At 30.2% G+C, this 25,889-nt stretch overlaps 9 protein-coding genes across 9 annotated transcripts; 3 read left to right on the forward strand and 6 right to left on the reverse strand.

Annotated features, from left to right (window-relative positions):
* Nucleotides 1-262: 262 nt before the first annotated feature.
* Nucleotides 263-1,564, reverse strand: PPL_07619 (Get4 family protein; the record flags this gene model as incomplete). The annotated part of the gene is made up of 4 exons (XM_020578454.1): nt 263-448; nt 547-735; nt 864-1,147; nt 1,312-1,564. 4 exons carry the CDS (start codon nt 1,562-1,564, stop codon nt 263-265), a joined length of 912 nt encoding a protein of 303 aa, XP_020431689.1.
* A 406-nt stretch (nt 1,565-1,970) lies between these two features.
* PPL_07620 (uncharacterized protein) lies at nt 1,971-2,976 on the reverse strand (the record flags this gene model as incomplete). The annotated part of the gene is made up of 3 exons (XM_020578455.1): nt 1,971-2,484; nt 2,559-2,731; nt 2,785-2,976. The coding sequence occupies 3 exons, from the start codon at nt 2,974-2,976 to the stop codon at nt 1,971-1,973; spliced, it is 879 nt and encodes a 292-aa protein (XP_020431690.1).
* Nucleotides 2,977-4,935: 1,959 nt separating this feature from the next.
* 5NT (IPT/TIG domain-containing protein) lies at nt 4,936-6,367 on the reverse strand (the record flags this gene model as incomplete). Its single annotated transcript, XM_020578456.1, has 4 exons — nt 4,936-5,321; nt 5,401-5,655; nt 5,721-6,176; nt 6,316-6,367. 4 exons carry the CDS (start codon nt 6,365-6,367, stop codon nt 4,936-4,938), a joined length of 1,149 nt encoding a protein of 382 aa, XP_020431691.1.
* A 731-nt stretch (nt 6,368-7,098) lies between these two features.
* Nucleotides 7,099-7,878, forward strand: ppiH (peptidylprolyl isomerase; the record flags this gene model as incomplete). The annotated part of the gene is made up of 3 exons (XM_020578457.1): nt 7,099-7,256; nt 7,362-7,473; nt 7,579-7,878. 3 exons carry the CDS (start codon nt 7,099-7,101, stop codon nt 7,876-7,878), a joined length of 570 nt encoding a protein of 189 aa, XP_020431692.1.
* Nucleotides 7,879-8,126: 248 nt separating this feature from the next.
* Nucleotides 8,127-10,202, reverse strand: PPL_07623 (zf-C3Hc3H domain-containing protein; the record flags this gene model as incomplete). Its single annotated transcript, XM_020578458.1, has 2 exons — nt 8,127-9,942; nt 10,063-10,202. 2 exons carry the CDS (start codon nt 10,200-10,202, stop codon nt 8,127-8,129), a joined length of 1,956 nt encoding a protein of 651 aa, XP_020431693.1.
* Nucleotides 10,203-10,432: 230 nt separating this feature from the next.
* PPL_07624 (uncharacterized protein) lies at nt 10,433-14,641 on the reverse strand (the record flags this gene model as incomplete). The annotated part of the gene is made up of 2 exons (XM_020578459.1): nt 10,433-10,436; nt 12,024-14,641. 2 exons carry the CDS (start codon nt 14,639-14,641, stop codon nt 10,433-10,435), a joined length of 2,622 nt encoding a protein of 873 aa, XP_020431694.1.
* Nucleotides 14,642-17,749: 3,108 nt separating this feature from the next.
* arl1 (ARF-like protein) lies at nt 17,750-20,350 on the reverse strand (the record flags this gene model as incomplete). The annotated part of the gene is made up of 9 exons (XM_020578460.1): nt 17,750-17,757; nt 18,037-18,144; nt 18,296-18,346; nt 18,414-18,475; nt 18,549-18,624; nt 18,743-18,761; nt 19,157-19,332; nt 19,447-19,604; nt 20,319-20,350. 9 exons carry the CDS (start codon nt 20,348-20,350, stop codon nt 17,750-17,752), a joined length of 690 nt encoding a protein of 229 aa, XP_020431695.1.
* A 148-nt stretch (nt 20,351-20,498) lies between these two features.
* On the forward strand, nt 20,499-21,364 carry PPL_07626 (uncharacterized protein; the record flags this gene model as incomplete). Its single annotated transcript, XM_020578461.1, has 2 exons — nt 20,499-20,510; nt 21,272-21,364. 2 exons carry the CDS (start codon nt 20,499-20,501, stop codon nt 21,362-21,364), a joined length of 105 nt encoding a protein of 34 aa, XP_020431696.1.
* Nucleotides 21,365-21,415: 51 nt separating this feature from the next.
* Nucleotides 21,416-25,886, forward strand: PPL_07627 (RabGAP/TBC domain-containing protein; the record flags this gene model as incomplete). The annotated part of the gene is made up of 5 exons (XM_020578462.1): nt 21,416-21,457; nt 23,235-23,953; nt 25,079-25,250; nt 25,327-25,541; nt 25,631-25,886. The coding sequence occupies 5 exons, from the start codon at nt 21,416-21,418 to the stop codon at nt 25,884-25,886; spliced, it is 1,404 nt and encodes a 467-aa protein (XP_020431697.1).
* Between the last annotated feature and the right edge of the window lie 3 nt (nt 25,887-25,889).

A 25,889-nucleotide genomic window follows, 5' to 3' on the forward strand; every position in this document is an offset into this window, starting at 1 on the left:
TATACAAAAAATAAATAAAAACAATAATAATTCTAAATTAACATAATAAAACATTTAATTATTACCAACAAAAAACTTATTACACAGGGTTATATTATATTTTTAAAAATAATAAATAAAAATTAAATAACTGACTAGTTGAATTGTATTGTTGATCTAAATTCTAAGAGTTGTACTCTTTTCTTGTCAATAATATTATTTTTATGATATTCTTATTATGAGATTTCGATATCTTTACTTTATTAATAATATTTGTTTGGTTTTAATCCATATCATCGGTATCATTTACAACGGAATCAACCATATTTACATCGGATGAACCTGAATTATTTCCACCGCCACCCATCATTGGTGATAATCCACTGAACAATCCGGATAACAAAGATCCTAATCCACCAGATTGTGGAAGTGGTACATTATAGTACAAATTTGCTATTTGTTCCAAATACTATAAAAACAAAAAAACAAAACAATTCAGTTGTTAATATTATAATGATGATTTGATATTGATATTTCTAATTCAACCAACAGTAAAGTTAAACATACCTTTGAAAACATTGGATCTCTAGCTATGGATGGTTCATACTTTTGCTTCAAAAGATTAAAGAGTGGTAGTGCGTCTCTCTGTAGTGTCAACAATAGGAATCTAATATAGTTGAGCAATGGTGTAAAATCGGCTGTTTGAATCGATAGTTTCTGTACGAATGATTGAAATAGTTGTTCTGCATCCGCTGACTTTTTAATACATAAATATCTAAATGATGATAATAAAGATGATGAACAATTGGTTAGTATTCGCTCAATCATTCATTCATTCATTCTCATACAAAAAGTAAAGTAAAGATAAATACTCACCCAAATACAGCTCTTGCAATGTATAAATCTACTTCGGATTGTGATGCATCTCTTGTCCATGCAACCAACATGTCAGCGAACGAAATCGGGTCGTTTCCAAAGATAAAGTGTTTCTGTGCATCTATATAGTCACCGTTCTTTGCCATGGCGATGGCAAGCAGTGCATGGAACTCGTCACTTCCTTTATCACCTGCACCTGCACTCTCACTCCACTTGATAGCATCTCTCATGAATGTAATCATCGCTGCATTCTCTGGACAGTTAAATCCTTTAAATAATGTTGATACAGTATCTAATAGTAATAATAATAATAATAATAATAATAATAATAATAATAATAATAATAATAATAATAATAATATCATAAATATATAAGATAGATAAGTTAATAAAAGAATGTAAACTAGATAGGTAATCTTGTATTTTATATATATATATATAAAATATAATAGTTACTCTTTGATTCATCATCATATTTAGTACCGAAAGACTTGTATGTTTCAATTAAAAGTTGACCCAATTCAGCAGCACAGTTCCATTGTTGGTATTTCAAAAAGTTGGTTGCACCTGACAATAGGAGACTGATTGTTTCCTTGTATTTCTTTGCAGATGCATTTCTAAAGTATAATGCCTTGTATGACTGTAAGAGATCATAGTAGTTTCCTGCTGAAAACTTACTTTCAAGACTTGCAATCTGTCTATCACTCATTCTAATATATATATTAATATTTAATTATTAATTATTACAAAAAATAAAAATAAAGTAATTTTTCTTTTTTTTTAAAAACTTTTCAAAATTTTTATTAATAAAAAGACACCTTAATGTTCAATATGTTTAATATTTTCTATTCACAATATTGTTTTTAGCATATCTCAAAGCATATTCTCAATTAACATTGTTTGGTTTTAAAATACCAAAAAATTTACTAAAACAAATTTACTAATGTATATGTTATAAAATCTTATATAAGAAATAATATTATTAAACAAAAATTTTAAACATTTTTTTTATTGTCAAACTAGTTTTGACAAAAGAGAGAATTTATTATTATTTTTTTAGATTTGATCCTGTAGTTTTGGTAGGATTGGTTATTATATTTGTTTGTTTTTAATTATTAGATACCGGCACTGATCCACTCATAATGGAATTGAGTGGTGATTGTAACTGATGGGCTGGTGTACTTTTGACTTCTTGCAAGGTCAATAACGGTTGTTTCATACAAAGATGGACCAACTGGAGCGAATAATACGATGGAGCTACCTTTGACGCCGAAAACACTAGTTAAAAACGGATTGTTCGAACCAGTTTGAACAGTATAGATTTTGGATACACTTTGAGAAGAAACATCAACAGAGTATATTTCAAAGCTACAAGGGATACACATATCGATAAAGTAGATTTGATCATCTGTATAAACAATTTGTGGAACTTCCATTAAGAAACCAGCGAAATAACTTGGTCCTTTAACGACGGTATTACTCCACAAGTTATATACGATGAAATATGTACCACTCTTGTTTACATTAGAACTATAAATGATATAGTAATTACCAGTTGTAGGATCATATGAACCGACTGGATATATACTGTTAACATTCATTGGACCTGTTGGGAGTTCGACACTGGATCTATAATTCAATGAAGAGTGTAAATAAAAGAGGAATTGTACTATCATCTATATAAAAAATTATATTATACTTACATTTCTTTCTTATTGAAATCCCAGATGTTAATGGTTAGATTAGAGCTTGGTGGACCAGGAAGAAAGGATGCGAGTGCAACAAAGTTTTTCACTGGATCATAAGCATATTGTTGAGGGGCAGACACTCCATTATAAAATCCATTGACATTATTCAATTGAAAGAAAGTATTATCCTATTTATTATTTGTTAATATATTATCTCTTTCTTTTTCAAATTGATACTTACACTAATAGAATACTCCAGAATCACATCATTCTTGGCAACTTTATCAGTGGCCAACAATAAAAAAGAGTCAGAGCCATCACCAGAAAGAATGGTTTGGATTGAATATTTGTTGGATACTCCCATATTAACATTCTTAATAAGTTCACCAGTGGTGGTGTTTACCGAGTAAAATTGTTGGATTTTATCAATCATTATAAATTGATTGATTTCCAAATACTCCATGGAAATAGACACACTGATTGCCATTGACAATAATAAAATTAAACGAATAGAATTTGAATACATAATTAAGTAAATATTTTAATTAATAATAATAATAATATTTAAAGTTTGAAGTGATTTATGTTATAAAATTCAAACTAATTGCCAAATTTATAGTTAAAACAAACTAGATATTTTTTAGATTCTTTATTTTATTTTTAGTTTTCAAGGTGATTGATATTTTTTAGTTTTAGTTTTTTGTTAAAGATTTTTTTAATTTTAAAATAAAATAAATATCAATCAAAAGATTATTTCCTATTTCCTATTTCTTCATATATCCGCTTGGTATTGTCTTATACAATTTCATGCTACCAAGATATTAAACCATTTTGAACATATCTTCAGACCCACCAAGGTTATATATTCACCAAAATAAGGATGAGATAGTCTCACTAAGTCAAGAATAGATTTGATTATATAATGATAAATATAAAAATTAAAATCACCTTATTGTTTGATTTCAAATATTAAAATCAATTCATTTTTGTTTCTTCATTTTTTAGTGAAAGTAGTTTATAATGATATTAAAATACAAAATTTTGACTTATAACAATTACAATTAAAAAAAATTTATTGGATGATAATCACACCGGTTTTGGAATATATTTTTAAATTTGGAATTTATTCATATTTTTTTTGAAATAATAAGATTTATAAATCATCAATACTGTTTGAGAAAGGACTCATTCTTTGTTTTAAAAATTAAATATTTTAATATTTTTTAAATTAAATAGATCACCAAGTTTTCCAGGATAAGTTGTTTTTTTTTTTTCTAATTTAATATATACCAGGACTGATCCATATTATCCTGTTTAAATTAATTAGTTAATAAATGATTGAAAATATACTTACATAGATAGAATATTCGAGAATCCAATAATTATCGGCCACCTTGTCAGTGGACAACACTATAAATGAGTTAGAACCTATTAGAATTACTGATTATTGTTTATATATGATAGTATAAAGATAGATAAACGATGTAGATGGTTTGTGGATGAAACTAAAAGTGTTCTTTATTTTATATATTCTAATGATGTTTTGACCCAAATTTTAATTTTTTCCATCTGTCGTTGAATTGAATTAAACAAATCATTATAAATTGATTGATTTCCAAATATTCAATGGATTAACAAATTAAAAATCATTGAAATAATAAAATTAAAGAATACATAATTAAGTAATAATATAAATTTAAAGTTTCAAACTAAAATATTTAAAGATTGAGGTGATTTTTGATGAAAATTAATAATCTTATATATAGATTTTTAGATATTCTAAAATATTTATTTTCCAGGGATTTTTTATAGAGATTAATTTTTACATACTGATTGTCATTGATAAAATAAATAATTTTGAATTTTATTTAAAAGAATATATTAAAAGTTTTAAGTGATTTAAGTAAAAATAATAAAAACTAGATATTTTTAAGATATTACATAAAATATTTTATTTCCCAAAAGATTTTTTTGAATTTTTAAGGTGTTTGAACAAAGATATTATTTTGTTTTTGCTTTTTAGGAAAATAAAAAGATCATTAACTATCTATCTGAAGGATATTTACAGCAAAGTGTTGATTCACCAATAAATAGTGATTTTGTTAAAATTAGGTTGATTTTAAATTTGTTCACCTTTTTTCACCAATTAAACTATATATTCATGGAGTCTAAATAGGCGGATAGAAAATCTCTAAAAGTCAAGATTCGATTTAAATTTCAAAATTGAATAAATTCAGCTCAAAGTATTTAATTTCTTACTAATTATTCATTATTGTTACATTGGGTGTTTGTACCTAAGGTTGTAGTTTTTGTCTTTTCTAAAATGAGTTATAAAAAAGTAAGAATAGATGTTAATTTAAAAATACAAAATTAAACTTTTTTTATTGTTTTCTTATTCATTTAAAACAGTGTATAGTAAGAATAATGAAACTATTTGAATGACAAGTATTAGGAGAATATTTGGTATGTGTTTGGATGATGAACTAGCTGGTCTATCGTAGCTAAAGAATACTGCTGGTTTACCATTGTCATTTGAGCTAAATTGATCGAGTGTGATTGAAACAGGAAATTGTTGAGATGCATCTTGTCCTTTGGGTAAATGATCGATTGTACATTGAATAGATCTATGACCTTCATTCAAGTTAACAGGTTGTTTACATTCACTACCACCAATCTTTACTGATACTTTTGTAACATTCTCCAAACTAAGATAATTTCCACCGATTGTAATCACACCACCTTCCACTGAACAATTACTTATTGAATTAATAACTGGGTCTATAATAGAATAGAAATTAATATTAATTTATATAATTAGTTTAATTTAATTTTATAAAATTAATCAACAACAACTTACAAATTGTAAAGTTTAGAGTATTGGAAATATTGAAATTGGTAACATTAACAAATACACTATTATTTCCATTTCTAACAGAGACTGGATAGAGTTTGGTAATATTCATAATAATATCTGTATGCTTTGTAAATGCATCGAGCCTCTGGAATGTATTGAGATTGATTACTAAGAATACCATTTTGATATCACTACCAAAGCTATCACCAGATACATGTAACATATAATTATCAGTGGTAACATTTTTAGCAATTGGTTCTGAAATTAAATAATTAATTAATAAAACTATAATATTTCATTATTAAATATATATTTCTTCTTACGTTCAAATGAAAAATTTGATAACGCTCCAACCTCTCTAATTAATATGGAAACTGGCAAGTCGATACCAACGAATGTAGATTGATCCGGTGTCAATCGGTAGTAGCTTTGAGAGAGATTCTTTCCACCGATTCCAATCTCCTTGAGCGATAGGGTCTCGTTGGTAAAGGTGAGAGTGTTGTTAGAGACAGCCGATGGACTTATGTACCAACCGTGGACTGTGATGATACCACCTGAAGTTGGTACCGAAGTAACGTTGTTGATAATAAGTGGATTCCATCCAAACTTGGAGGTTGCACCTCTATTATCAAAGAGACCTGCTAAACCTTGGTACACCTGAGTATCATCGAAACTAACGGTGATCACCGAGTCATTTTTCGAAACTATATGCATCGATGTAGTTGGACCACCACTAAAAGCAAAAACAACTACACTTGTAACATTGGTAAATTGACGTCCTATAAAATCAGCTTTAAATCCAGGATAATATATTAAATTGGTTATTTGAAATGCATTATTAACTGTGTCGATGAATCGGAGGGAAATATATTAGTTAATAGATTTGGATCTTTACAATTTTAAAGTTTCATATCATACCATTTATTAAAATTATATAAAATAAAAGAGATGATAATAAATATTTAGTCATTGTTGAACTAAAACAGTATTAATAAATAAATAAATAAGAGATAAGATAAATAAAAATGTAGTAACTATTATTTGAAATGAAAATGATAAAACAACTTTTGTATTTAGTATATCCAACTTCTCTGGCAATAATAATGATATATTTATTGTGAATATATGAGAAGAAGAAAATGAAAAGGAAGGAACAACAGTTTGTTTCAAATAAATATTAAATAATTTATTTATTTAGAAGATCTGAAAAGGGTACTTTGATATAAATTATAGTATGCATGGTTATTATATAGTACAAATGGTTAATATGTAGCTAATAGCTAACCTATTGATGATTGTATCTGCTAGGTAGGTAAATTGAGATTTAAACCAAGAGTGTAATCATCACCAGACCAATAAAAAAGTAAGTTAACTTAGTAGTAAGAGATGATCAACACATACTAAGAAGTTTTAACACAATTATAAAACACACAATTAAAACATTTGATTTGAATGTTGATTTATAAATCATATTGACACACAAACACAAAACACACACCACACAAACAAATAAATAAATAAATTATTTAACACAGTCAATTGAATTGTATTCAACCCGTTTTTATATTAAATTTTCGACAACGATTGATGGAAATGCACACCAAAAAAATTAAAATGTATGAATAAAATTAACTTTTTCATTTTATGATTTTTTAAAAGGTTTTCATAAATAATAGATAGATAGATAGATAGATCATCGAGATGTCAGATACAACAACAACAACAACAACAAACAATAACGAATCGGGAACACCTAACCCAATTGTGTTCTTTGATATAGCTATCGATGGTCAGGCTATAGGTAGAATTAAGATTGAACTATACGCTGATGTAGTACCTAGAACTGCCGAAAACTTTAGGTAAATACTTTAATTGATCTATCTATGAAACGTTGTCAAATACTTAAATCTAGATTACTAATACACCTTTTATGTTCATTGTGATCACTCCACCAATAATGATAGACAATTCTGTACAGGTGAATACAGAAAATCAGGTGTACCCATTGGTTTCAAAGGTTGTAAATTTCACAAGGTATCAAAGGATTTCATGATTCAAGGTGGTGATTTTGTAAAGGTATGTTACAGCTTTATGCTACCTATTGTAGTAATAATAATAGTTTAGTTTTGATATTTATTACAAATACATTTACTTACATTTTCGTTATTTTTTTATTAATAGGGTGATGGATCAGGTAGAACATCGATATATGGTGAAAGATTCCCAGATGAAAACTTTAAATTAAAACATACTGGACCTGGTACATTATCAATGGTTAACAGTGGTACACCAAATAGCAATGGTTGTCAATTCTTTATATCATGTGTAGCCACCGAATGGTTGGATGGAAAGAACGTAGTTTTTGGACAAGTAGTCGATGGAATGAAAGTCGTTAGAACCATAGAAAATGTACCCGTTGTAAATCCACAAACAAATAAACCTAAATTCGATGTCGTCATAACAGAGTGTGGCGAACTGTAATAAATAACATCATGATTTATAAATACTATCTAGTTTAGAAAAAAGGGTAAAATCATTTACAAAATGTTTTATTTATATTTATTATTTATATTATATTTATATATATGTTTGTTTGTTTTGTTTTGTTTTGTTTGAAATCGGAATATTAGGAGTGAATTAACAATTCTAGTGGAAAGCTAATAATTATTTCTTTCCATTCTAGTTTTTGAAAAATGTGTGTAAATTGTTGTTGTTGTTGTTGTTTGTATTTAATTATTGATTGGTGAACTATATAATTCTGATTTGTGATCGTTGATGTCGGAATGTTTTCGGTTGTTCGCTGGTGATTTGTCACCGCTGCTACTGCTTTCCGCTTCGATGTCAACATCCATTTCGAGACGATTCGGTTCGTGGTCGTCGTCATCGTCGGACTTGTTAGCAAAGTTCAGTGGTGATTTCGAACGATCCATATCGTCGATCAGCTGTTTGGTCTGTTGATGTGGCGATCCTCTGTTGGAAGTGGACTGACTGCTACTTCCCGATCCGCCAGCGGCATCTGCAGTGGTTGGTGGTGAAAGTGAAAGTTTACTTGGCGACTGCGAAGAAGATGAAGCTGCCAGAGTCGGTGGTGTTGTCATCGATGACTTTAACGATGTTAAAATAGGTGGTAGCGGTGATGTTATATGACTTTGAAAATTGGATTGTTCTACATTATTACTTGGTGAACTTTTAGATGACGATGATGATTTCGAAGATGATGATGATGATTTACGATGTGATGATTTATGATGATGTTCTTGAGTGTCGACACTCTTATTACTATTATTATTATTATTATTTGGTGAAGTTTCTGTTTTCTGTCTTTTATGTTTCTTTTCTGAGGGAGTGTTGGTGGTGGTGGTGGTGGTATTGGTGTCTGCTTCATGCTCGGATGCAGATGCATCGGTGGCGATACCTTGGTGATATCCACAGAACGGTGTTTGTTTAGATTTCTGCACTGGTATATTACATTTCTTTGAGTTCTTCTTGTTGCTCGCGACGTATTGACACCACATGAATCCAGAGTTTGGATCGAGTGGCGCGTGATGCCAGCAGTATTTGAGGTTGGGCAGTGACTTGCTCTTGCACCAACGATCCTTGCCAAAAGCTACACAATATCCTTCTTGCGGCTCGTTCTTGGGTGTTGACGAAGAAGAGTTGGAGTAAAAGTCATCGCCTACAATTGGTGGTGGATTACCAGATGCCTGTTGAGATTGTAGCAGTGGAGTGACAGAGGGTGACTGTATCTTATCGCCACCGGTGCTTCTTCTATCTCTATCCCTATCTCTATCAGGTAGTCGCTCCTTACTGGAAGATGACGATGACGATGACGATGAAACAGAAGAAGAAGTATGTAATTGTGCTCCTAATCTGCTGCCAGATGATTTCTTTCTTTTCTCGTCTTGAGTATGTCCATTCTCCTTATCGCTTCTATCGGTATCTCTGTCTTTATCCTTATCCTTATCCTTCTCTTTATCTCTGCTGCTTCTTTCTCTATCCTTTTCTTTTCCTCCTTCTTTATCTTTATCTCTTTCTCTTCTCTCTTTACGTTCTTTGTCGCGGTCACCTCTATCTCCTTTGTCTCTTTCCTCTTTATCTCTTCCACGTTCTCTACGGTCTTTTTCTCTTCTTTCCTCTCTCTCTAACTTAGACTCTCTTTCCTTTTCTCTTTCTTTTTCTCTCTCAAGCTCCAATTTGATCTCTCTTTCTTTTTCTTTTCTCTCCTCTCTTTCTCTTTCTCTATCCCTTTCCTTCTCTTTTTCTCTTTCCCTTTCCTTCTCTTTTTCTTTTTCTCTTTCTTTCACTCTTCTTTCCTCTCTCTCTAGTTTAGACTCTCTTTCCTTTTCTCTTTCTCTTTCTCTATCCCTATCTCTTTCTCTATCCTTTTCTCTTTCTCTTTCTCTATTACTATTATTACTATTACTAATAATATCTCTTTCAAAACCTTTTTCCTTTCTCTCACTATTGGATAGAACTCTATTAACTTCTACATCACTTTCATCAGATGATACCTCTTCGAATTTTAGTAATTTATCTAATAAAAATCTAAATATGAGAAATATTAATATAAAATTGATTTTTACCAAAAAAGGAAAAAAAAATAATTTTTGAGATCTATCATAATTTTTAGGATTGAATAAACAAAAATAAAAATGAAATATATACCTTTTCTCTTTAGCTAATCTTTTCAATTGTTTCTTTGCCTCTTCTAGTTGTATCAAAGCATAATCTTTCTCTTCGTTGATCACAGCATATTTCCTCTTCAAATTTGAATACAAGACCTCAAGATCTTGTCCTGTATCCATTTGTTTGTAATATCTTTTAAAAATATCTGAAAATAACCTGTTTTTTTTATATATATAATTCGAGATTAAATCTAAATTCTGTTTTTTTTTTTTTGTAAGATTCAATCTAAAAAATAATTATTAATATAAATGTACTGCTGCTATTTTATTTTATCTTATCTATCTATATCTTTTATATCTTTTGATTTTATTATTTGATGTTGAAATTGAAATTGATGTTGATTTTTATTTTATCTTTTTTAAAAAAAATAATTAATGATTTAAAATAAATTATTTAAATAATGAATAATAATGAATACCAATGAGAATGAGTTGAGTTGAATGGCGTTCATGCACAACATGAAAAGAATAAAAAATAAAAAAACAACAACAACAGCAGTAAAAAACCAACAAACATTATTGTGAAAAAACCAAATTTCCTATTAAAAAGATTTATGACTTCAAGGCTGCTTTTTTATTTATTTGCGGAACAACAAAACACACAAAACACCAAACAACGACAAACAACACCAAAATAAACTTGTTGATTTTAAAGAGTTTAAAAACGCTGTCTCTGTTTCTCTGTCTTTAAAGAGAGAGTGGTGGTGGATATTTATTACAATATATAATATTGAGATGAAATTATATCATATAACTATATACTACCTATTATATGTTAGTATATGTATGTAATATTAAGAATTATTATTATTATTATTATTATTTTTATTATTAAAGTAATATATAATATATTTTATGATGGTTCATTGTAGATTGATTACGAAGATTACCTTTATTATTTAAATATTTTGAAACTTTATTATTTAGATAACTTTATTCTTCTTTTGATTAAATATAATATATTTTGTTTAAAGAGGTTGGCAGGTTCTAATATTAATCACAGTTTACTTGTTGCAGCAATACATCAATATGTAAACAAAAAAAAAGAAACATAAAAATATTAAATAAATTAAATAAAAATAAAATAAAAGAAATCAATCATCAAATCAATAGAATAGATTAGATAACTACTAACTAACTAACTAACAACAACATCATCATCATCACCAAGATACTTAATTCCTCCAACCAAACCAAACATTGTTTTTTATTGTTGTTGCTACTCTGTTGTTGTTGGTTGTTGTTTTTAGTAGGTATCATCGAATCTACGTATCTATTTCAATCAACAAGTCAATGTAAAAACCATTCACACTTCTAATTACTATTTTTTTATTTTATTTTTTTTCAATAATATTTGTTGTTGTTGTCGATGAGCATAGTTGGTGTGTTATTGTATACACCAGTCATAAAAAAAACCTAAAAAAAAAAAATACAAAGATTTAGAAACAAAAAAAGAGGGGGTATCATAAAACCATTGAAGACACCTACTCAAAGTCATTACAAAAAAATAAAATTAAGTAGGTGTTGAATTGAAAGAAAACCAAACAACATACTTTTATTTGCAAAGAACCAAAGTCAGGTTTGGCATTTTTGTGGGGGTAAATACTTATTTATTGGTTTATAAATTTATTTCAAATAGTTGACTAAACCTCACTCGCGTCAAAGCATCATCAAAAACAACAACAACAAACAATAACAAACATAATAAAGTAAAGTATTATAAAAAATAATATATAGACAATTGTCGTTTACATATAATATATTTTACACAATAATGATATTTGTTTTTTTTTTTTGGTTTATAAATTATGTACAAAAATAAATAAAAGTAAATATTACTTTTATTGTGGGTGATTAATTTATTAAAGATATTATATGTAAGAATAAGATTTGGTATTACTTTTTTTGTTATTATTATAAAAAAAGAGAAATACAAGTTACTTTTTAACTTCAACAGGACTTTCAAAGATGTTGTTGTTGTTGTTGACGGTTAGATCTTGATCTCTTGGTATGTCATCGGGATTGACAATGATCTTTGAGAGGTTGACTAATGAGTATTTGGAGGGATCACCTAGTCGGTCGAACCTAGACTTAATCAACTCTATGAATGGACCGGTCAATTGGGGAATATATACAAGTTTCGGTTTGTCAGGACCTGGTTCTCTCTCTTTGTCTTTGTCTTCGTCGGCTTCGTTTCCATTGCCATTCTCTTTGTTGTGTGAAGGCGATGGTTTTCTTGGTGATTTCTGTTGTTTCTTCTTTTCTTTCTCTTTCTCTTTCTCTCGTTTCTTCTCTTCTCTCTTTGATTCTTTGTCTTTCTTGTGTCCGTTCTCTCCTGCTGATACTTGACTGGCATCTGTTTGGTTGTCCGATACCTCTTTGTTCTCTTCGATATCACCGACATCCATTCTCCATCGGCGATAGGCAATAACAAGCTCCAGTTCTTCAATGACTCTTTCTTTCATGTTTGGCGAGAGTGGCTTGAATATCTCGGTGTAGACATCGACTTCCTCGTCCTTGAGGAATTGCAGTAGACCTAGCAGCCATGACACCGATTGAGAAAGGAGACCGGTTGCGATAGTTCCATCATGCTCATTGACATTCATCTTGGCATCGGATACAACAAGATCATGCACCATATCGTAGATTCTCTCCATTAAAATTCGGCAAGCGTCTTCATACAAAGCCAAACGTTCATTCATAGTGATATGCGCGCTCTTATCCTTCTTGAACTTCTTTTTCAAATCTCGAGTATCGATTGACTCTTCTCCATTGTTGTGATTTTCGTTGTTTGAGATATTACTATATTGTGTTTGTGGTGTAGTTGGTTGTGACTTTGGTAATTGCTGAGTTGTTGTTGTTGTAGTAGTTGTTGTTGAGGACGATGAGAAGAGATTAGATGGTTTCAACCAACCGAAAGTGGAACGAAGCAAACTGTTTCCACTGTTGGACTTCTTGTCTTCGGTTACGGTAACCGGTTGGTTTGGTGAGCCGTGGATGTCGAGGTCAGAGTCAATGTAGGGTGGAGTGTGACCGGCTGACTTTGGATGGTAGTCGTCGAATTCGTCTGCAGCAACGTGGCTACCATTGCCGTTGCTGTTGTTGTTTAGTTCCAAGTCATGGTCGTCGTCCTCCACCAGTTCTCCACTCTCGGCAACAGTGATAATCTTCTTCATGACGTAGGCAATCTTCTCAAAGTGATAACCGATGTTGGCTTTACAGAACAGCTTGCCAAGCGGTTCGTAGAGAACCGGTAGCAACTCACGAATGATATCTATCATCTCGTCATTACCAAGAATATCGATAAAGTCGTTCTTCTCCTTCTTTCTCTTCTCCATCTTTACGTATTCAAACAGTGCTTTGAAGTGTTCTTCGTCGAGCGTTGCGATAATGGCGGAATCTACGGGTGGCGAGCCTGGCCACTGATATTGCATGACGGACAACGAGTCTGGGACGTCCTTGAAATAGGCAATGGGTTGGCCGTCGAAGCTCGAGATTTGGTGAATGTTCTGAACGAATCCTTTCATCTTTGCCATGAGCAGCTTTCTCACATTCTTATTGGGAATGTTCAGGAGCGCAGTCTCTGCATCCTTCTGTGATTTCTTGAGTGTACGCTCGGTCTTTCCAATCTCCACCATGACAGAGGTGATTGTTTGAATGAGATTACGCGATCCAAATGGTTTCGCTAAGAACAAGATGATGAAACCCTTGAGGAGCGTAATGGGATTAGCGATGGCGAGTGATGCGCGAATCGCTTTGACCGGGGTGATCATGTAGAGACGCTTCATCTTTTGCACCTGTTTGGGATCGCGCAACTCACGCTCCATCCAAAGCGACATAATCTTAATGACGGTATTGACAAACTCTGTGAATTCATCCGGTAGATCCTTCATGTGTTTCGTCTTTAGAATGATATTGAACAACGATGATATTCCATTGTGTGAATCGCCAGTGCCATGTGCAGCATCTCTATTCTTCTTCTCGATATTCATAATGATGATCTGTGTCAGTTCAGTCAGACGCTTCTGTAGCTTAGCGATGGATTCGTCACGTTCGATGTCCTTTGGGTTACGGTCACGCTCCTCCATGATCTTTTCGTCCTCCTCGTCGTCCAGTGTCTCTTGTTTGTGTTGTTCGTCACGTCGTCGCTCTTTGATCCACTCCTTCTCGGCGTTGGCAACCGAGGGGTCGACAAAGATCTTCAGTGTCTTATCGTTGGTTCTCTCCATGGGAGTACGAAGCGCAACGTCAAACACCTTTACAACAAACTTTCGGAATTGGTCACGTGTCTCTTGTTTCGAGGCGAGTTGCGACTGAATCACAATCTGTGGCAGTGTGTGAATCAACTGGCGAAACTTTGTCTTGGCGCTCTCCTTGTTGGCCAGCAGAGGAATCGTTGTCAGCTGATCGAAAAGGAACTTTAGAAACAGTGTATCATTGAGAAAGTCTGCATCGTTAAAGTAGATCTTGATCTCTTCCATCACCGAGTACTTTAACAACTGTTGTTTAAAGTATGATTCTTGATCAAGATTTAACTTGACCTCTGTATACTCTTGCATTTCTTATTACTATTGTTGTTGTTGTTTACTACTATTATTACTATTGTTTCTACTATTACTAATAATTCTTAATATTACAACCTCTTTTCTGTATGTATTTATCTTACTAAATTATTAATGTTTTATTCTCTCTCTTTTGATCTTTATAAAATCTATAGTTTTAAGTTAGAATGTATGAATAAAGGATGAATGTATCAGTTAGTAATGATTGATTGCAAATCAAATGAAATGAAATGAATGATAGATTAATATCGAAAAGAGAATGATAGAATGATAAATTGTTATGTGATGAAAGATAGATGGTAAAAAGATGGTAGAACAGATTGGTTTGATGATCTAAACCTGTTTTTTTTTTCAGAGGGGATATGATATGATGATTGCTTAATAGGTAATGAAAAATGGACAGATAATGGATGTAAGATGGATAGTTAAGAGAATATAACACTGAGTTTGTTTGAAGCTTTTGATATATGATTCCTAATATGATGATGGTCAGATGGATGTAATTTACACTTTTAGAGAAATATGAAATTTGAATGAATTTGGTAAATTTTCTTAAAATAGAATGATGAATGATAAAAAAGAAGTAGATGACGAAAATTCCAAATGGTAAAATGAAAATTGCTTTACCAAAAGTAGTGGATGAGGGAAGGAAGAGAAACCTGTGAAATATGATGATTTTAAGGTTAGAAGAAAGTTAAATCGTACTTTTATGAAATGAAAGTGATGAGCTAATTAAAATTCTTTGCTTGTTAACTATTACTACTATTATAACTATTATTATTATTATTTCTATCTAACTGGTCACTATTGATTGCTTCAATCAAAAGAGATAAATAAAATTAAAATTAAATTAAAATTAATAAAATTGATTTACTATTAAATTTAAATCTTGACTTGGTATTAAACAACTGGATTGATGTGAATCTATGTTATGTTATGTTATGATATGTTGTCAATATTAATATGAATTTGTATTATGTCGTTGTTGATTGATGGTAAAACAAACAAAACAAAAATAGAATAAATATAATTTGGTTTTTTTATACAATTATTATTACAACAATTATTATTATAATTATGAATTATTTAGATAAATGAAATTGTGTGTGAGGTGGGGTATGAAGAGGATTTCACCTGACTAGTGATGTTTGATATATAAATAAATAAAATATAATATAATTGAATTAATTAATAATAAATGATGATGTGGTCAATGCGTATGGAGGGGTATTTATTTTTATTAAACGAATATTTAGGAGTGTTGTTGCAAATAAAAAAAAACAAATTTAATTATTTTATTTTAGTCCAAAGGCTACAAATTTATTGATTAAATGATTGTTTGCAAAAATTTGAGAAATTGTAACCACTAGTGCAAATAGGGTGTGTAACTTCAAAAAAAAAAAAAAAAGAGAAATAGAGAGTGAATTGGAATGAGTGTGTTGTGAAAGTAGAGAGATGCGTATATTGTGTGAGTGTTTGATTACATGAATAATAATTACCTGAATTGTATTTCTATTTATAATATTTAAATTTTGTTTTGATTGAAATTGAAATTTTTCTCTATCTATTTATCTATCTATCTATCAATCTATATGAATCTAAAAAATGTCAAAATATATAAAGTTGGAACTAATTAATTTTAGAAAATAATTGACTTTTTTGTTATATATAATCTCCGTCAGAAAAGAATGATTTAGGTAATGCAAAATGCTATGAAAATGATCTGTTTTGTTGCAAATTAAAATTTTATATTTTTAAAAACAAAAAATTATTTTTAAATTTTTTTGACTTTTTCAAAGAAGTCTGATACCAAGGTGTTGTTGTAACAGCAATTTTAAGACATTATTTGAAAAGGACTTTCAGGAGAAGTACAACATCGAAAAAAACATCCTGGTGATTTCTTTTTTTGTAACTGACAACATAGAAATTTAAAATAACAAATTCATTTATTTTTAAAACACAGTGTTTGTTGTTTATTTAGATTTCTACAAAAAGAAACAAAACAAAAAAAACAAAAATAAATTAATTACTTACATTACTATATACTATACTATTCTATTCTTCTAACTTAATATGTCCAATGATAAAAAATAATATGAATTTTAAAAATAAAATAAAAATAAAAATAATAAATTATCAAATTTAATTGGATAGATTAAAAAAATATAATAATAATAATAATATGAAAAGGATAGTGTAGGGTATGAGCAGATTGTAAAAAGGAAGGAAGAAAAAAAAAAAAAAAAGAACAATTTCAGAGTCACTCTTTACTTTATAATAGAAATATAATAATTATTTTAAATAATTAATTTATAATGACAACAAGTATAATAATTTTTTGATAACTTTAAAAACTCAAAAGTAATATTGAACCTATTGTTTGTGTATAACCTAACTCTATGGTAACATACAGATTTGTAGATGAACTTTTTTATAAAAACAGTCACAATTTCAGATTTTAAAATTTCATCGATTGAAATAATGAACAATAACCCAAGTTTTACAACCACCACACACTCTTTAAAAAAAAATTTTTTCGAAAACACCACACAGGATGGTTACATTTTCATAGACTTGGAACCATATTCTTAAGCTAATGCAAATCAATATCTAGAACAACAAGTTGAAGGCAATACAGACATCGGCCGATCGCTTAGCACACTATTGAGCATCATATAATCTTATGACTCTATTTCTATTTCATGCAAAACAACAACATTTTTAAAAAGTGTTCAGAATAACCAACTCTTTAAAAGAAGAACGAAAACAAATTATAAAACAACAGATTCAATGAGCGAAATAGAATAATAACAAGACATTATCAATTCCAACACAACACAATGCTATTATATTCATTGTAGTATTTAGATCTCTACTCTACTTTTTTTTACAAATACTACGATATCGTATTTTAACATATATATTTAAATGAATGAGATAGATCTGCTGCACACATATATATTTTTATAAAGAAATATCTCTTTTTTCAAATTTGAAATTGAATATTCACTGATTTGATTGATAGATATTACAAGTTAACGATACTACTGATAAATAAAAGAATGATTGACATGTTTTTGTTTAAATAAATGTTTTTTTTTAATTTTAATAATCTAAAGTAAATTAAAGGAGAAATGAAGATCGAGGTTATCCACCAGATGATATAATATTTACAAGCCAATCCAAACCTTCATATAAACCGATTCCTTTGATTGCCGATGTCTTTACAATAGACCACTGTCTGTTCTTCAATGAGCTGAGTTTCAAACCCTCCGATACCTGTGCATCTGTCAGTGCACCGGGCAGATCTTGCTTGTTGGCAAACACTAGCAGTGGCGTAGTCTTCAGTTCCTCCTCTGAAAGCATCGCCACCAACTCTTCGTTTGCTATACCCAAACGATCTGGATCCGATGAATCCACTACATATATAATCGCATTGGTATTCGGATAGTAACACCTCCAATAGGGTCGAATTGCGCTTTGTCCACCTAAATCCCAAACTATATTATCAACACAACAAACAACAAACAACATCAATAACAATTAAATCAAAAAGTAAAGGTGTTAGTTATTTTGTTTAACTTCTCTATTATTATTATTATTATTATTATATTTAGTACTAAAGAACAAATGTAATAATTAACAACATACCTTGAAATCTTATATTCTTATAGTTTACTGTCTCTACATTAAAACCAATTGCTAAATAAAACAATATTGCTTCATTAGTATTGTAAAATATACATTCTATATAGAATGATGAACATACTTGGTATTGTAGTTAAAACTTCACCACATTGTAATTTATATAATATTGTTGTTTTTCCTGCGCTGTTTTACAATAATGTTAATTAATATCGTAGAAGTGTGTGTGTTGAATTCAACATTTAACTATAGTACAAACCTATCTAATCCAAGTATAAGTATTCTAACATCTTTATTACCAAACAATTTAAAAAACAACGATGAGAATAGATTCCCTATAGAATTAAAAAATAACACAAAACAAGATATTGTTTTTTTGTTTCGTATTAGACTATCTAACTAATTATCTTTTGATTATAAATGTTATTGATATAGTATAGATCTATATATTACCTACCCATCTCTCATAGTACTACTATATATATATGATATTTGCAAATAAAATTAAATGTTACTTGTTTTTTTTTTTTTTTTTTTTTGAATTTTCAAAAAATTAATTAATTAGTTAAAAAAAAAAGATATTTAATTATTATTAATTGTTAAAGGTCAGGTCTGTCATTGATTGATCAATTCAAGTTATTATTATTATTTGTATTCTTTTTTAAGTCAAGACTTAGTTTAGTTAGTATTCAAAATATTTAAATGTTTTTTTGTTTTTAAAAAAAAAAAAACATTGTCTTTTGTTTAAATTATTCTACTTGTATATTACGAGCAATTTGTTGATCATTATCTTTAGATTAACTACAACTGTTAGATTTAGAAAATATATAATTTTTATTGAAAATAGTAAAGTTCGATGATTTATACAATTCTTGGTTTTCTTGAATGCTTTGCTTTCTTTGATTTCTTTTTCTTTGGGAAATTTTGCTTCTTCTTTACTTTAAGTTTTTTATCTTGCTTTGAAGTAGTATTATCGTTGTCATCGACCATATCAGTATCTTTTTCAACTGTCAGTGGAACCATTTCTGGTGGTAAAGTTAAATCTATAATACATTAAAGTACAATAATTTAAAATAAATAAGGTATAAGTAAGTTATAACTGTAGCTTAACAAAACTATAAACAAAATAACAAATCTGTATTATATTTACTACATACCTTGTACGTCTGTTTGTTGTGATTTCATATGTGCATTCATTTTATCGACTGTTTGTTGTAAGAGTGTATCGTTGTATGGCTGCAGCTTAGCTCTCATGAGAGCAACATTCTTTAATCTTCTCTTTGATCTTACAGAGTTACCCATCTTTGTGATATCTCTATGTGTATATATATAAATAAAAAAATAAATAAATTAATAAAAAAAATTGAATCAATTTTTAACAACCGAACGAGGAGTTTTTTTTTTTTTCTAATTTTTTTTTAAATTTTTTAGAAAAATAAATAAATCAATTAACAATCAATTATGAGATTTAAATCTACAACTTCTGATTCACTAGAAAAGACAGATAGAAACATAAATATAAAAATATTATTTGAACGATAAAGATTCAATTTTGGTTGTTTATGAGTAAAATAATTATTAAATAAAAATTTTATTAAGATTTATGTTATTTCTTAGTTGGTTTAATGTCGCTTTAAACTCACCTGAACTATTGATTATCAGGTGAGAAGCTTGACAGTTGATTAGATTGGTTGTTGGTGTTGTTGTTGTTGTTGTGTTGAATGATTGAATGGGTTATAAGTTGTTTGAAGGTTGACCTTGGACTGGACAGATACATTCAGATAGAGATGATATGGCAACGAGAGCAATTGAGTATTGAGTATTGACCAACGGTAGAAGGTGGCGACAACATTAATGATTTGCTAATTCCAATAGAAATGAAATTAGTTAATTAACAATATACTTGCCTTGTTGTTGCTAGAAGTAAAATAATGTTGTTGAGTATTAAATTGATCGCGAGCTAAAATCGAAATTGGTTGACTGAATCACTTTCAATTCACGGTTGGAAGTATTTCCACCTTGTTATTACTTATGTACATGATTGGGACTGTGTCTTTCCATTCATGCCAATTAAATAATAAGGAATCATTCAATTCCCCATACCCAATATTACTACTGCCAACCAACCAACTAACTAATTAATTTGCCTGTTTAAGCTATGTATTTTCTTTTTTACCACAGTTGTCGAAAAGAAAACATAAAAAACAAAATGACCTTTAAAGTAATTTACTTTAGAGAGTAAATTTAATTGAGCAATGTTGCTTCTTTGTTGTATATTGTTGTTGTTGTTGTATTGTAACAAGTAGTAATATTGGTCTTTCTTTCTTCTGCTTGGTGGCAGGTTTCTGCTTGGCGGCGTTAAAATCTGCTTGGTGGCAGTTAAAATCTGCTTAGTGGCAGACGTCTGCTTGGTGGCAGATAATAAAGATCTAACATGATGACTACCTGTGTAATTTACATGTGATCGATTGGATCTTTCGAAACTAATGGTTGTCTACGTAGACAGTCTATACCATAGACCCATCACATCTCGCTGTGAATCAATGGGCACGTATTGAAAATACGCACCCATTTCTTGGTATGAATCAATGGCACCACTCAGTGGTATCCATCTCTTGGTAATTAGACCTTTGAGTATCTCTCAGGTGCTGAAAGCAACAACCTGTTTGATTTGTATAGCTCTCTCCAAACATTAGGGTGCTTGGCGAACTTAACTGAACATCTTGATGTCCAATATGGTTCGGCTTTTAAAGTAAGTTAGTTTAGTTTAGTTAATCGAATCGCAAACCCGATAACATGACTTGACATGACATGACTAACAGTGTTAATTAGTTTAGTTTAGTTTAGTTAATCGAATCGCAAATCCGATAACATGACATGACATGACTAATAATAATAATAATAATAGTTATAGTAATAATAATATCTTCGATATTAATATCTCTTTGTATTTATCTTTGTATTGTATTTATCTTTGTACAGTATTTATCTTGTAGAAATAGTAGTGGTAGTCGTTTGATTGTCTCTGACTTGGTGGTCGCACCAATACAAACTTGTCCTTGGCACGTTGCATGACATGCAAGTGTCTAAAGGCTACGCTACTTGTTGGTTGCAACCTTTCGAGGTATGCCAGAGTCACACTCGGGTGACCCTCGAGTCGAACACGAAGTGTTACGAACCCATTTTAGATGCACATTGCCTGACCATTTGAGGAACTCGAAATGGTTTTGCAGCTAACCCTTTTTTCACTCTCGCGTGAATAGGGCGGTAATAATAACAATGTCTCTCTGAAGATATTCATCTATTCAATTGTTTAATTATTACACCATCTTGTATTGTCAGAAAAAAAATTATAAAAATATAAATAAATTAAAAAAGATATCGATATAGGATATAAATCTTTATCACTCTCTTTTCTCTCTCTCTTTTTTTTTTTTTTGTTTTCTCCTTTTCTCTTTTTCTCTCTCTTCTCTCTCTCTCTCTCTTATTTCTCTATCTATATCTCTCTCTCTCTCTTCTAGGTTTTATCAATGAATATTAACAAGATAGTGTGAAAGAAAAATTAAACCAAAAATTAAAAAAATCCAACCAAAATTAAAATTAAATTAAAAAAAATTTTAATTTTAACTGGTTATAATCTGGATTATAAAGAAGAAGATATCACAAACAACCTTTTTTTACTGTAATAAAACATCCAACAAAAATAAAAAATTAAACAATACAAATATTAAAGCTTTAAATTGAAATAAAAAAATAATAAAATATATATAATATATAAATAATTTAAAAGATGTTTGTTTTATAATATTTATCTATTTGGTTGTTGTTGAGTTTTAATGAAAATGAATGAAAAAATAAAAGTTCACAACTATTATTCAAAAAAAAGCAAATAATAATGCCTATTAAAGAAAAATAAACAATTTAACACCAAAAAATTATTTTATTTTTGCTTTACAAAATCAAATATATTTAACTCGTCTCACAGTCACCCATTTATTTGGTTGTAAAAAATATCATACTACTTCAACTTAAGTCAATATTTCATTTTTATCATATGTCAATAAATAAAATAAATAAATTTCCAATTCATACAAGATAATCATTGATTAAATAGTTATTTTTATAAAAATGATATGACTCCTTACAAATGTAATGTGAGCTTATAAATTGATTGTGATCAAATTTATTTTTTTTTGTTTTTTTTTTTTATTTTTTCAAATAAAATGAAGGAATTTTTTAATATTTAATTTTTTTTTTTTTTTTTTTTTTGCAAAATCATCACAATTAATTGTATGTGCACAAGGAAAAAAGATTTTTTGCCTATTTTTATGAACATAGTATGAAAGTCTCACACACATAATTAATCTTTAAAACAAACATACCAACAATAGATTATTATCATCATCATTGTCAACTCGCGAAAAACACTCAACAACAGACAACATCCAACAACAACCAAACTCAACAACACATCGAAACTTGACAACATCGTTCAAATCAAATCTTAATTAAATATTTAATTTTATTCAATAATTATTTTGTAACCAGGTTGCATTAATTTCAATTTTAATAATATTATTTGATATTACATTATAACTTCCTCTTCTTCTTCCCCTTCTTACACTAACCCCCTTCTCACTCCTCCTCTTCCTCCTTCCCCAAATTTTTAATATAACTTACCAAATTGATCAACTCAAAAAAAAACAAATAGCTATTCTAGTGAAAAACATAAGAAACATAGCAAAATAAAATAACTTTAGTTGGTTAAAGGTATTATTCTTCTTCTTTTAAAGCAAAAGCAAAACAACTGATCAAATCAAATAAATTAAGATCGTACAACCCTCGAAAAGTACAACCCTTGACAGGTCAAAGCAGTTCATATTGTTTGAAAGTAAATCTCAATCACCAATTTTCATACTACTGTAACTATTACAGTAGTATATAGAGTACGATGTTTGACCGTTTACTAAAGAGATCTAAAGAAAAAGAAAAAGAAAAAGATAAAGAAAAAGAGAAAGATAAGGATAAGAAATCTGACAACAACAGCAACAATAATAATAAAGGAAATGTAGATAATAACAATAGCAATAATAATTATAAGAATAATATAACAACAATTCCAATACCAACAACACCATTTTCAAAGACAAATAATAATAATAATAATAATAACAATAGTAATAATAAAAATAATGAGGTTGGATATCTTGATATTCCTGATATGGTAATCAATAGTAGACTTGGTAGCGCTAAAAATGGATCACCATCACCATCGCCTTCACCGGCACTCACACCACTACTCAATGTACCACCACCAACAACAACATCAAAAGTAAAGTCTGGCAGTGCAGCTGTTACTATCAACAATAACAACAACAACAACAAAACACCACAACTACAGGTGGAAACAACAGCTTCATCTTTCACAGACAAACCACACTCACTTCTCAATCATACACTACAACAACAACACGACAGAGAACAGTCAGCAGCTACAGGACAATCACACCTCAAAGTGCCATCTCCACTCTCCTCACCGGTGCACAGACGTAACACCATTGACAATGGCTACGGTTACTCTCTCAGCGGACAACTCACCCTCGAAAGATCACCATCCTACGAGCAATCGATGCGCGCATTATCACCATCGCTCTTTTCCTTCATGTAAATATCCAATGCAATCTCTCTTTTACATATCTGTATCAATACTAATTAATCAATTCTATATAGACAATCGATTGGATACATGGATGAGTACTATGAAACAGAGGAGAATGTACAGCGCTATTTGAACTCGGTTTGGGACAGTGTTTTGTTGCCAAAGACTCAGACGTTGGCGCGTATCGATCTGAAGTTTATTGTGCGTCGTGGCATTCCCGATGGAAAGCGTGCGTCGGTGTGGCGTCTGATGACCGGCTACGAGGAGTTGCAGACCAGCTCCGAGTTTGATTTGATATCGCTGGCGCTGAACGGCGAGGGCGTACCCAAGAAGTTTCGAAACATTCCGTCGTTCGGAGGCATTCTCTCGCCGTCCGACCACTTCCTCACCGAGGAGGGTATCCAGCAGGTCAAGCGCATCCTCTCGATCACCGCACTCAACTTCCCAGAGGTTGAATACTGTCCTGTGATACCGGACATCGTACACATCCTCCTGATATTCATGTCGGATCTCGAGGCATACGCCATACTCAACCTCCTCATCCAACAATCGAAAGACAACTTCTATCGCTACCTAAACACCAACAATCGTGACTGTACATCATTCCTTCTAACCTTTGATTCTCTAGTTGAAATACAAATACCAAAATTATATAAACGTAAGTTGTTATATAACATAAACAACATAAACAACACAAACACAACATAAACAACCTAAACAATATAAGCACAAACATAACCTAAACCCAACATAAACAACATAAACACAAACACAAACAATATAAACAACACAAAACATAAACAACATAAACAACATAAACACCATAAATATAAACAACATAAAAATGTGTATTAACAAAACATCTTGTTTGTTTCATGAAAAATAGATATGATAGGATTAGGTATAACGAATTGTAGTGTTTTCGCGGAGGAATGGTTCTCGAGACTGTTTGTATCGCATCTACCGTTCCAGATTGTGTTGAGAGTGTTCGATTGTTTCTTGTGTGAGGGCTACAAGGCGTTGTATCGTGTCGCTCTCGGTCTGTTGATGATTCACAAGCGAGTGCTGTTGAAGGCAACGTCATCGGAGCAGTTTCTATCGATTTTGAAAAACTATAACCTTCAACTGAGCAGTCCTGACGAACTGATGAAGAGAGCATTCAGTATACATCTCAAACGACGTGACCTACTCAGCATCGACGCAAAACAAACACCGAAACTCTACAACATCTCCGAACCACAACTACCGATATACTATAGACCAAAAGTTACAACACCATCATCTATATTAGAAGAAGATCATGTAAGTAATAATAACAAAGTTAATCTATATATATAAACAAACTAATCTAATTCTAATTCTAATCATTTACTTTCAGTATGAAATAATATGGGCTTGGTTACCACATAAATATTGTATATGTGATCCTAAAGTTATATTCAATTCAAACAACGATGGATTTAATCTACGATTGCTCTGTGAGAGAGTAGAGAATCAATCGCCTATCTTTATCTTTATACGAACACACAAAGGAGATGTATTTGGTTTCTTTACTGATGACGATCTAACACCGTCCGATACATTTGGATCACAGTAAGTAACAGCTGTTTGTTTACAACTTGAATGCGATTGTGCACACGAATATTTACTAATATAATAATAATAACTATATAACTTTATAGTGATACATTTGTATTTAGTTTGAAACCACATGTAGGTGTATATAAACCGAATAATAAGAATGAATTGTATTTAAAGGTTACTAGTGGTGCGAATAGAGATCTCTGGGTTGGTCAATCTCAGTTGGGTGAACATGCAATTCATTTGGATAGAGATTTGAACGGTACTAGCAGTTGTTGTGAAACCTTTGACAGTCCTTGTTTATGTTCCGATACAAAGTTTACTTGTGCAACATTAGAAGCAATTACACTAGTATAATAT

This window comes from Heterostelium album (genome assembly GCF_000004825.1).
Source record: "Heterostelium album PN500 unplaced genomic scaffold PPL_contig17, whole genome shotgun sequence".
In the NCBI taxonomy this organism is placed as follows: Eukaryota; Evosea; class Eumycetozoa; order Acytosteliales; family Acytosteliaceae; genus Heterostelium; species Heterostelium album.